At 39.0% G+C, this 13,486-nt stretch overlaps 1 protein-coding gene across 1 annotated transcript; it reads left to right on the plus strand.

The window, feature by feature from the left end:
• The first annotated feature begins 9,119 nt into the window (after nt 1–9,119).
• Nucleotides 9,120–12,874, plus strand: LOC139971451 (dynein regulatory complex protein 8-like). The gene is made up of 5 exons (XM_071977934.1): nt 9,120–9,248; nt 9,965–10,049; nt 10,778–10,930; nt 11,727–11,836; nt 12,377–12,874. Exons 1-5 carry the CDS (start codon nt 9,197–9,199, stop codon nt 12,493–12,495), a joined length of 519 nt encoding a protein of 172 aa, XP_071834035.1. The 5' UTR covers nt 9,120–9,196; the 3' UTR covers nt 12,496–12,874.
• The last annotated feature ends 612 nt before the right edge of the window (nt 12,875–13,486 follow it).

A 13,486-nucleotide genomic window follows, 5' to 3' on the forward strand; every position in this document is an offset into this window, starting at 1 on the left:
ACATGGGCGGCGATCATCAGTGGGGTGACGGGGGGACATGTCCCCCCCCCCAATATTTTAGGTGGGGGATATAGTATCTAATATCCCCCCAATATTTGGTGGCATAGTTTTTTTTTGGCATATTTTTGGTATCTTTTTATGATATCGCTAGTAATTTCAAAATAGAAAATGCTTAGATGCAACTTACAAGGCCTGGGAAGTGCCATTTCCAGCGATCTGGGAGGCATTTTCGGCCAAAATTTTCTTTTGCGCTTCGCGCCAACCCATGGTGGCGCTACGCTTAGATAGTTTGCCAACAAGCTTCGCCCCTCCATTGGCAAATACCTCGCAAGGCGCCTGTCTAATCGTGTCACAATTTGTTACTATATACTGTATGACCATGGAGCTCTGTTTATAGCTCCATAATATGACCGAAAGTAGTTTTTACTTTTTTCGAAATGACTAGCTAGACGGACCGCATCCGTAATGAAATTTGGTTTGCCGATGAAAAAGGAAAATAGGGCTGTAGCAACCATATATATATATTTGTGTGGCTATAAATAGAAAATGATGCGTGAGTTTATTTATCCAAATCATATTTGGCGGTGGCTAAAACTTCATCCAACACATGCTGCATGAGGTAAATGACTCTTCGTGGTCGTTTCTGTGACCGTATAGCCAGTGGCGTCGCCAAGGGGGGGCCAGGGGGGGCACGTGCCCCCCCTGGAAAACCTAGTGCCCCCCCGGGTGCCCCCCCATCTGAGATTTGGGTTGGTAAAAAAATATATATATATTTTGTTATATTCAACTCCCATCATCTGAGTTGGTTTTTCATAAGGACAAAGAAGCACAGTAATTCGTATTTTCTTCAAATGAGTTGCGAAAAAATTAACAAGTTTATCCTTGAACGTCGGGTATCGAAGTCGTAACCCGCGCCATCACAACAGGTGTCGATATTTACATTGAATGTGTCAGTGCTCACGCCATACCAGCGGATATACAAGTCCGCTTCGCGAGCTACATGACTGTGAGAAGGGAGGGTACTGCAATATGTTGCCTTGGTCTGAGGTTGACAGGTTAGGAGCTGACGAAATGTGAGAATGTGAGGGTCCGCAGGCACCATACTTGCCTATATTTGTGGACCCATATATTAATCCTGTTGTGTAAGGGGTGCAGAGGTCATTTGAGGTCAGATGCTTGTAGGAACAAATGGCGAATGTTCACACCTGCATACTGAGCCATACTCGATGTGTGATCAAACTTTGGATTGCATGGTGAGATCCCTGATAGGAGCCAATAACGATGCTGGAACCTGTTACATCTTAATAGATAATGGGCGAAAACGAGAAGGTCAAGAAAGGATTCGGGGTCATGCACACATTAATTCAACAAATGTAGCTTCTATTGATAGGGTTAGGCATAATATCGACAGCATGTGGTTCATATCCTCCGCAAAATTCTGCGCCTTGTTAAAATCATTACCTCAAAAAGAGCAATTTCTGGAGATATCTTCAGATCGAATTTAGCATCAAATGTGGCAGCATTTTGCATCTAGCCCATCCTCCGTATGCGAAAATTTTCCAAAGGGGAGGGGGGCAGTGGCGGCGGAACCGGGGGGGCTTGGGCGCTTGCAATCTGAGAAATTGCAGGCTTGAGACCCATATTTTAGGGCTAGGTATTCGCAGCATAAAACACTCGGGAAGTGCCGTTTCCGGCCATCTGGGGGTTTGAAAAACCCAAAATTTTCTTGTACGCTCCGCGCCAACCGATGGTGGCGCTCCGCTTAGATAGTCTCTACACATTAGTCCCCCCCCCCCCAATAATTTTCCCGTTCCGCCGCGCCTGGAGGGCACCCCCTCCCCTTAGACCCCTCCCCAGGACGTTGATCCGTATCCACCTAAGTGCCCCCCCATCAAATGCTGGTGCCCCCCTGTGCCCCCCCAGACTGAAAAGTCTGGTGACGCCACTGCGTATAGCATGTTGTCACTCATGATTATTATCACATCTGTACATCTCTTGTGTATGAGTGCATAGGCGTAGGAGCCTCATTTGATTTGGGGGGGGGGGGCTGTAACGACTTGCCCGAAAAATATAACCAAAATTTTTCGCGCGCTCTGCGCGCGTTTCGCATGTTAATGTGCTTATCATATAGGCATTCTTCGGTTATTACATCACATGCCAATAACAAACAATCATTTCCCGTGTTTTTACCCTTCCATATTGGTTAGAATTATTGGGTAAGTCGTTACAACAATAATGATAATAATATAAGTTTAACCCTTGAAAAACACATTGAAAATTCTTCTTCTTTTCAGTAGGTGCCAGTGGCGGAGCTATAGGGGTAGTGGTCAGGGGGGAGAGAATGGTCTGTAGGGGCGCTTTTTCGACACTATCTAAGCGGAGCGCCACCACAGGTTGGCGCGGAGCGTAAATTTTTTGAGTAAAGATACTCCCTAGATCGCCGGAAATGACCCTTTCCAGGCCTTGCTAATTTCAAGATAAACGAAGAATAAATAGGTGTCATCGCCATTTGTCAGAAAATTGCACCAACAAAATGTGACAAATGTCAAAGGTATTTGAGAGAGCAATAAAAAAGTCAATAATCGCGAATAAGTAAAGAGTGGTAAAAAGCTGAAAAGGGCACCAGCAGTCCATTTGAGTCCGTCAGAGGGGCATCCGCCCCCTCTGACTGTATGGACGCTCTGCCACTGATAGGTGCCCGAAAAATTCTCAGTTTATTGCCCGAATTTTCACCAAAAAACTTGAAAAACACATTGCAAATTATTTTCTTTCAGTAGGTGCTGGAAAATTCTCAGCATATTGCCCGAATTTTCACCAAAATATTGAAAAACACATTGCAAATTATTATTCTTTCAGTAGATGCAAGAAAAATTCTCAGCATATTGCCGAATTTTACCCCCCAAAAAATGAAAACCACACTGCAATTATTATTCTCCCAGTAGGTGCCCGAAAAATTCTCAGCATATTGCCCGAATTTTCACCAAAAATTATGGTTGGGGGGGCTGCAGCCCCCCCGCCTCCTACGCCTATGTATGAGTGTAAGTACGTACAATCATATATATATTATCCACATCGATATGGGTTCACTGGGTTTCCATTTGGCCTGTTTCCTACAAGATTCCTAACCGCGGGCGCGTAGCCAAGAGGGGGGGGGGGGGCGAAGGGTGGACACCAACATGTGTGACTGGTGACAATCTTGAAAAAGGTTATGAATGAAAAAAAAACTATTGGGAAAAAACTTGGTTCTCAGGCAAAAGTGTACATCTGGTTGGTCATTTTCAAGCCCGAGAAGTGCCATTTCCGGTGATCTGGGGGGCTATCAAAGCCAGAAATTTTCTTGTACGCTGCGCGCCAACCGATGGTGGCGCTCCGCTCTGATAGTAATTCGTCTGCACCCAAGCAAATGTCCCCCCAATATTTGAAACAAATCGCCACCCCTGTATCATATATATATTTAGTTTCTCCTATATATATCCATATATATGCTTTGAAATCTAATAATCAGTAAAGATCAGTAAAGATCGGATTATAAATTGTCAGATAAACTTCTCAGATAATATTTGTACTTGTGAATATATAAATGTGAATGTTTATTCATTACAGAGGCTGTTTAGCATACGTACATGTACATTTAAAAGTTCCAAATCGAATTCAAGGAGTTGAACATGCATTCGCTTTTCATTTCCGTAAAGATATATTTACACTTCTGCGGCCCTTACGCGTTTCCATACTGACGGTACGCTTTGATCTTGGGATCCCTTCAAGCCAATCTTGAACAGTGTACACAAAGAGATCTAATAATGGACAACTCTTTCAGATCTGATTTCTATTACACGACACTGACGATTCCATGGTCGGGCTCCTTATAGTGAATAGTGGTTAATACCAGCTTTATGACTTATTACAAATCAAAGGTCAACTAAGGTCACAAGGGTTCTATTCATTACGGTCTCTCTTGTGTGGCAATGCTGAATGTGGATTACTATGATAATGGATAAGTAAGACATTCAATTTTAATGAAGAAAAACATAAAGCAATTCAAGGTTCATGGGTGATGAAGGAAGGGGCAGCTGAATTGCAGGGAAGCCTGAAGGGAGGGCAAGTGAGGTTACTCAAGTCATGAAACAATTCTGCTTTTAGATGTTAATAGTGCATGACTTAAAGTCATATTGCACTTTTAAGGCTAATTCAAAAGTAGTTATATTAGACCTAATTTAAAGTCTAAATATGCCTCAGAATGCACCATTTGCTGTCTAAAATTGAGTTTTTTTTTCTGGGTGAGGACTCCAGATCCCTCTACATGGGATTTTGCTTCAACAATCCCAGGGATACATGCATCACAACCCATCCTTCATAAAATCCTGGTTGTCTCCTGAAAAGCTGTCACCAATTTGCATAATAAGAAGCAGCAAAATCTATCTAAGGTGTATTGTAGGATATCCAATGATTTGTGGTATTACAAGGAGCAGCAAATACATATCTCTAAGGAAGATTGTAGCATGTACTATGTAGGGTATCAAATAATTGTTGCATAACAAGGAGCAGCCAAACATCACTCAGGTAGATTCTAGCCGGCAGGACAGCCAATTATTTGTGGCCTATCAAGAAGCAGCCAAATGCAAATCCCCCAGGTACATTGTAGGGTATCCAATTATTTTTTTGCATAACTAGGAACAGCAAAATACTAATTTCTCACATAGATTGTTGAGTATCCAATTATTATATTTTTTGGTCAGAGTGACATTAAGTTGCAATCCTAGTGTAGTTTTAAAGGAGACGCAAACCCAACCATAATTATTTGCATGTTCAGACAGTTTGGTTAAAAATATTATTCCATCGATGGGAGATATCACAGGTTTAATATTCCTACAAACACAAGGCCCGGACTTGATCAAGTCTAAATATGACATCATTGAGTCAAACACGCTTCAGTTTCTTGTTTTCTTATTCATTACAATGTTTATTTTTTTGGAATGGAGATGGGTTATGCAAATACTTAATTTAAAATATCGAAGCTCTTAACATGACCTAATGATCGCAATGGTTTCAGTGTCTGACTGTCAACAATTACTTTATGTTGAAAATTATGAATCAAGGTTTCCAGGTATAGGAGGAAATATAACATCACAGATTTACAAAATGGCACCACCCATTAACAACTTTTAAACTTGGCTACCTCCTGAATGGAGTAAGATATTTCTTTGGTGTTCCAGGGGGAGCTGTTTTCACAAAGATCTGCCATAGAAGCTATAGTTGATAATTGGGTTTGAGTGTCTTTTATGTACTTGTTGCTATTTTGTTACAAGAAGTTTAAAGTGTTAAAAATAAAGAAGCAAATGAAACAGTTTTTTATTCAGTACTCTGCTTATTATTGCTACATATCTGCCACCAAATTACAAGTCAATTGAAACTCCTCAGAGCTTCCTTCCAATGCTTTTTAGCCAACTTTGGGGTAGTCATTGGACTGGTGTTATCGGCCCCTGGTTTTAGAAGCGTGGTGTAGACAGTACATTCCCATCTTCCCTCAAGCATCAGAACAAAACAAGCAGAGAATCCATGTAGATTTAATCCAGCTGAAAGTAAAGAAACATGAAACACTTGAAAGTGTCACAAGACTGATGTAAATAAATAGTTTTTTCAGACACTCTTGGAATGCTTCCATGGCAGGAAAGGCCCTGGGTGGTGGGGGAGGACAATTGATGCATTATACAAAATTGCAATACTAACTACAAGTTTGATGAGAAAAAAAGTACAGCCAATTTCTCCTTCATATTTCCATATCATTTACCTCCTAATTCTAGAATGAAAATCCATTTTACAAGATTGCCCATGTTTTCAGCAACCCTACTATTGCATTATGGGCAGTCTTTTTTTTGATCAGTGTGATGCTTCTGGAATTATCTCTGAGGCAAATGTCACGCAAATGCATAACTTGATAATTTAAATAGTATTCATTGGTGATCACACCTACCACCACCCCTTACACCTAAACACCCTTTTTGGGAAAACAAGTTATTGGCTAGTAACACAGTTTCCAGGCTGTACTGCCTGGACTTTTCCCTTGCAACAACATGCTGAACTCTTCCTCCTTGCTTGCTTAACTCCCCATAACAACCATTGACAGAAGTCAGTGGAATGCCGAACACATAAAATTTTCTTACTATAACTATAGTTGCTGTTCATCCTTACTGAACCCACTTGAATGAAATCTGAGCACACCCCAAGTTTCATTTGACCAGTACAACTTAGAAGCATTTGTATAAATGTTCAATAAATATTTGTTGATTTCACAGTTCCTATCCTGGTTAATCATAAATGACAATGATGGTAACGATATATTTGGCTAGCGTTTGACACCACCAAATAACCTGATAACTTGTAAAATATTTCATGTGACTGAAAGTTTGTAAATGCCAGTCAACTGTGTGAAATGTTCCACATCTTATTTGATAGAGCTCTCAATACATCTGATTTGCTTATAACAGCCTTGTACAGTTTCTTCAATGGCCAAGCAGTAGGAGGTAGGGGAATGTTTGCAATGACATGGTTTGCCTTTAAGAAAATATTTAGTGTTATTCTTTCCACCTGCAATATATCATTATATGCATACTTCATTACAAGCATACAAATTTGTATAGCAAAAGTTGCAAGTGAAAAATACCTTCTGAAAGCCAATATCATGTGCATACTGTCTGAAGCACTGTCGGCAGACATTCAAGGCATACTTCCTGATAAGTCCATGCCTGTTGCCACACACACGGCTGAAAATAAAAAGGCAAAACTTGAAATCATACAAGTAAGACATACATTAATCATGTTAAAAAAAAAATGTTAAGTTAATAACAATGATAAATTTGAAAACAGAGCAGACAATAAAACTTAAATGATAAAATAACTTTACAGCCTCCTCTGTTGACTATGTGTGAGTTCTGGAAACAATGTAACCTCATTACATTGGCATTAGTTTATTGTGCAAAGTGAAAATTTAATGAGACTAATTTAAGGAGCAATTATACCTGCCAGGCGAAAACACCCCTCAATTTGAGTGGCTACAATGTGATTTCCCAGGAGTAGCCATCAGAGAAGAAGTCTTTTATTGTGACTTAAATGTTGTGAATTAAATGTTGAGAAAATGTGAAACAAATTTGAAGTCCAAAGGTTGTCCCAAGAGTGGCTACACTGGCTACATCAAGAAGAAGTCTTTAATTACGCGATTTAAATGTAGAGAAAGTTTGAACGTTGAATGCATTCCCCTGGAGAGGTTACACCGGCTCCATCAGATACTTCGTAAAAACCCTTGCATTGTTAAAATGAGAATGACCCATCAATGACCCTACACTTTTCCTATGCAAGTTTAATGTTAAGAAAGTTTGAATCCAAAGGTTTCCCCATGAGCAGCTACACCAGCTCCATCATGAAGGAAGTCTTTTATTATGTGAGTACTGTGTGGGCATTGTGTGTATGTGTGACGATGTGTTAGCGGGTATTCTAAAGTTGTACCTAATATATTAATAACTGTTATTTCATAAATATAAAAAAAAGCGCTGATGAGTTGTGCTTCAACTTGCTGAGTTGCACATCACTTTAGGGAACCTACTGTACCATGGTATGATAAAGCAAAATTTAGGCAACAGCTATTTAGCCTAGTAATAGGGAAGCTGGTCACTTTGCCCAACAACCATTTCGCCCAACTGCCATTTCAACCAACCTTACCATTTCGCCCAAACTTGTTGGTCATTTCGCCCAACCAGCATGGTCATTTTGCCCAACCTTGCTGGTTATTTCGACCAACGTTGATTAAATATTGTATTTTAATATAAAGGACAGGGATACTTCTATGGGTTTGGTCAATTTAATAAGGAAACGTTTGGGAATTGTTAACGTTACGGGATACCAACCGAATATTAAGGAAACTTGAAGTCATGGTTACAGTTGGAAGGATGGATCAGTGTTTTAGGGGTTAGTTTTGATAGGTTTTTATGGAGACCGATTCCCCTTTGTTTGTATAACATTAGATTAACACTACGAAGAAAGATTAACACCCAACTGCTGTGAATAATACCCTTGATTAACGCCCGGTGGACTTGATAAACGCTTGACCGAAGCCATCAAGCCGAACAATAGTTGTGGATTAATGACCCACGCACAATAGGCTTCCGATCAACATCTGGCGGACGGGATTAACGCTTGCCACCCCCCCACCCCCAATGAGTAAAAAAATGGTTGGTCGAAATGACCAACAAGGTTGGGCGAAATGACCATGCTGGTTGGGCGAAATGACCATGCTGCTTGGGCGAAATGACCATGCTAGTTGGGCGAAATGTCAGTTGGGCGAAATGGTTGTAGGGCAAAGTGACCAGAAAGCAGTAATAGTATGATTATGAACATTAGTTGTTTTCAACTATTACTTGGGTTGAATTGCATGCAAAAAAGTGGTAATCATTTCCTTCCAAAATGACTTTCATGCAGCCACATTTGTACAGCACAGTAAGCGAAATCACATGTGCGCAATATAAATGTTTACATTATTAATATAATTATTAGTTATTTTAGTAGTTTTTCACATATTTGATGTAGTTCACACTGAATTTTAAAATTTCCTTTACTTTACATTGTGTAATTTTATATTTGTTAGGTGTATTGGTTTTGTATTTTTGTTTTACGACTTTGTTTTATGTATTAATGTTTTGTAAAGCGATTTGAAGCCTTTGCACATTGCGCTATATAAGTTGCATATATATTATTATTATTACCGTGCCAAGGCTATGCCCACGAACCTTTTACTTGGAGCTGGCAACATACATGTATAATGTAACTCGTAGGTAGCCTAACGTTATATAATGGCATTAACAAGTAACGTTACACTGTAAGCATGCATGGCTCGATCCTGTTACAGACGTGTTGTCGAATACTGCTACTTTTGGCGTGTATAACCCAATTTTTTATGGCCTTAAATATCACAATATGCAGCTAAGGTAGCATTGCATTAGAAAGCTTTGATTATTCTTACCAAGACCGCGATCCTGGTCCGAACTTGCGAGGGTGAGAGTACCAAATATTTTGGTGGCCCATCTTGATTGGAGACAAACGTGAAAGAAAGATTTAGTGTGCGCATGCGCTAAAGGGGACATTTTGTACCGTGAGACAAAACGACTGTCATCAAAAACTAAGCTTTAAGGAAAGCGGAATAGTTGTTATGACAATTGCAAACAAAATGGCAGCGCCCGCGGATGAAAAGGAGAGTGCCGGTTAGTTAAAAAACAGAAGGGGCGTTTGGAAAGTAACCCTTCGTCAATTATTACAACTATTCATATCCTTTGTTGGTATTATTTCTCAGAGTTTATTAATGCTTGATGAACCGTTTAACGTGGATGTTTTGACATTCGATGCAACACTTATCAGACTTCAGAGTTCCTAGGCTATAGCCTAGGCAATAGTACTAGGCCTAGGCTAACTACTTAGTAATATTAATAACATTTGAAATACTTTGCTTGGACACTAAAATAGGTACTAATTTAGAATCCGTACCATTCGACCCGACTTCCTAACCCCTAACCCTATTCCCTACCTCCTAACCGTACTTCCTAACCCCACTCCCTAACCCCTAACCTTATTCTGCCGATTTGAAGTAAGCTTTCCCATTCATATGGTACGGATTCTAAAGTTAGGCCCTAAAATATACTATTAATATCAAATACAATAAGACTATTGTTTAACATTTGCTGAAATTTCTCAAGGACATTGAATAAAGGCAGTCTTTTATGTTTCTTTTTCAATTCACTAACTTTGCACGAATACAGATCTAGGCCTAGGCCTATATCCTAGATGCATCAATGCTACTTTCATTACTGACTTCCTGCTGTCTGGTGCACTTTTGTTACTGCAAAGTGAACCAGCTTTCAATTGGTTTGGATGATAAACTAGATTAAATCCAGTTAACTGTATCCTTTAACCTCATTCATAGAATCTCTACTGGCTGAAATACAGGCCAAAGCTGCCCAGGCATTTGATGTATTTGACCATGAATCCAATAAAACTGTAGATGTGAGGTGAGAACTTCCATTTTTCTTAAAATTATTTTTTGGTTATGTAATTCATTGTAGTGGTAATAAAGAAATTGGTTAAGATTAAAATTTAGACCTAAGTATTCATGGATGGGTCTGTTATCTCATCGCTCCCATAGGGCTCGAGGATGAGATGTTGTAGTTTCTTTGTCAGTTGGGCAATATACAGCTATGTTATTTGCCATAGCAACAGTTGCCATGGTAAAAGTTAATTTCCTGAGTTGCTACTCTCAGAGGTCAGGTCACCCTTGGTGGGGTACCTCAGGGTGACCGAAAGTCTGTGACTGAGGGAGGGGTGAAAACATGTCTGAGTGTGTCCAAATTTGTGTCAAGAACTTCTCCTAAACGGCTGGGCCTATTTTCTTCAAACTTGCTGGGCAGGTATACGAGAGTGAACCATCTTGTCTTGCAGGCCCTCAGAACCATAGGGCAGACATCAAAGGTCAAATTTAGTTAAATTGTTCAAACTATGGTTTTACATGGAACCTTCACAGGTCTAATGGAAATTTCAAGTACCATCAAAACATGTGGTTACCATGGGAACTGATGTCAAAGGTCACATGGTTAATAGCAAATCTTTGAAGGATCGTGTACCATGTTTTTTCACAAATACGACAGTTGTGCTTAGGCCTTCCAAATGCATTAACGTTATTATGTTAACAACCTTAGCAAACCAGATTCCCAGGTAAAATTTGAATCATTTTATCTTGCAGGGAAGTTGTAACAATCATTCGTTCCTTGGGTTGCTGTCCAAGTGAAGGTGAGCTCCATGACTTACTGGCAGAGATGGAGGAAGAAGAGCCTACAGGTTACATCAGATTTGACAGATTTTTACCTATCATGACAAACATCCTAATGGAAAGAAAGTGAGCGTGAACTACATGTATGGAAAGATGTATTGAAATCACAAGAGGGAGGGAGGGAGGGTGGGAATGGGAGGGTTGGGGGGGGGTGGGAGAACAATTTTGCATTAACCTATTTGGTTTATGGCTTTGAGTTTTCATCATTGAGTGTTCTCTTGGTAATCCATATAGTTGTTTGAACTAATGTCTATTCATCTAAGATTGGTGAAAAATTTGTAACAATAGGACCATGCATACACAATAAGTGCAGTTATGGTGGTAGCAAGTTATAAAATATGTTTATTTTGTTATGTGACAGTTTCTTAACTGCAATATCTTCTCTACACCAAGGAAGCACACAGAAGGCTACCATGATTTTGCACAAGAAAGTTTTGAGATTTCATCTTTTCCATAGGACATGACACGAACTTGGGCAGTCAAAACTTTGATGAGGCCAATAAGTAGGCTCAAGAGGAAATAAATTATAATATTGGTTTGAACTACTCTGTATTCACTTCAGACTGGTGTAAAACTTGTTAATAGGATCATGCATACACAAGGAGAAGAGCAGTTATGGTGGCAGAAAGTTAACAATACTGTAGTTTTAAGGCTTTAACTTTTGAGTTCAATATGAGGTCAACCTTCATATCAACTCTAACATGGACTTCTTTTGCGGCTTGTCTGTCTCCACTATAAATGTGACCTGTAATTAAGACTTTGAAATACAAAAAGTTTGACTAATTCTTAACAGTGCTCCCAGTTTGTGTCTGTTGATAATACGCTCCCTAACTGTTAAATCTCTATGCATAATATTTTCCAGGTATAAACCTCTCCCAGAAGATCAGCTTCAAAAGGCCTTTGAGGTTCTTGATGCAGAAAAGAAAGGCCATCTCACAGTAGAAGAACTAACAAAGTTTATGACAGAGGAAGGTTCGTCTGTGGTTACTGTTCAACTAGTCAATACTAGGAGATTGAGAAAACTAACTTCCATGAGTTCATATATGCTGAGGAAGATGGATATCTTGAATGATATATTATTAGCCTGTTTGCTTTGAAAACAATTCCACAACAAAATTGTCAATCATAAACAGTGCTGTATTAAGTGACACCAACATATGTGTGAAGTCCATGCAGTAGAAAAAGTGCAATGACTTGACGTGATTCAGGAAAATGGCTGGCAATGAGCAGTCATAGTTTTATATGCAAATTAGGCCAGTTTAAGCAACTGCTGTTGTCAACATGTTTTAGGCCTTACATGGTACGGATAATTTTTTCTTGCATATTTTGTGTCACGAGATTGTTACATTGTGAAGACTTTAGCACCCCTGTTAAGGGTGTATCAAGTTTTGCATAAATAATAGATAAATCATGGTTTGAAAATGTTGAATGTTCATTTATACCTGTCAAATAAATATTAGGACTGATCATGACTGTTTTTGTTTTGCTTCTGCTTTCCTCTTCTTTTATCAGGAGAACCATTTACTCAAGAGGAACTAGAGGAAATGTTGTCAGCAGCAGTTGATCCAGATAAAGGAGTAATCATGTATAAAGACTATGCATCATTGATGGCTGTAGATGATAACACATGAGATATATAATAATATGTATATAATATTGTGTATTATATTGTACATAATATCTTGTGGCAATTCCCCCCCCACCCCCCTTCCCCCTGTGGTTGTAAAGCAAGATAACATCTTAACTGTTTAATGACAGTGATGGGCTCAGAGATTGGAGATTTGCTATCGGAAGGGAAAGGTATACTTGATGATATTTTTAGAACAATATCCTAAAGGTAACTAAGGAAAGCAATACTGTGCATCTTTCACAGTAGTAAAATATTTTTAAAACATTCAATTGTCTAAATTCATTACAGTTTCAAATGTGTACACATCATCACTCGGTTTGTCTTTGTGAATTGATATGTATATATTCCCAGTTATGATTTCAATAAATGTTGTGCTTTTACTGAGTTTGTTCATATTACATTTTATTTGTCAGTTGTCACTATAGCAATCAATATTCTATCCAGTGGTAGATTGAAATGAAACTGAAGTTTACTTAAAGTGACGTGAAATAGATAAATTGTTCCACAGTCATATTTATAATGACTGTGGCAATCTAAAGCAGCTTGGTATCTGCCCATGCTCCACGTAAGAAGTAGGGGACTGTTTGATGCTTTACATGAATTGATACAGATTCACTTATGGGTAGCCTAGAAATCAATTTTAACCTGAACAAGATCAAAACACTGCACTGTAACCTGAATTCATTGAAGTGACAACACAGTGATTAAACATTCTTCAGATATACTGAAACAGCCACACAGTCTCAAATCCTTAAAGAAACTTTTCATGGTTAGTGAAAATCTTACTTTTGTGCTCACAAAAATTTCTGTTTGAAGACACTGAACAGTCTTCATTGAATGTTGCTACCACAAGCATTTTCTTTTGCAGTGGTCCATCTAATTAAAAATATTAAGCCAATAATGACATAACTTATGTTATAGAGACATGTTATAAATTCTAGACAAATCCCCCCCCCAAAAAAAAGGGGGGAGGAGAAAGAAAGACACTTCAT

Source organism: Apostichopus japonicus, chromosome 8 (genome assembly GCF_037975245.1).
Source record: "Apostichopus japonicus isolate 1M-3 chromosome 8, ASM3797524v1, whole genome shotgun sequence".
In the NCBI taxonomy this organism is placed as follows: Eukaryota; Metazoa; Echinodermata; class Holothuroidea; order Aspidochirotida; family Stichopodidae; genus Apostichopus; species Apostichopus japonicus.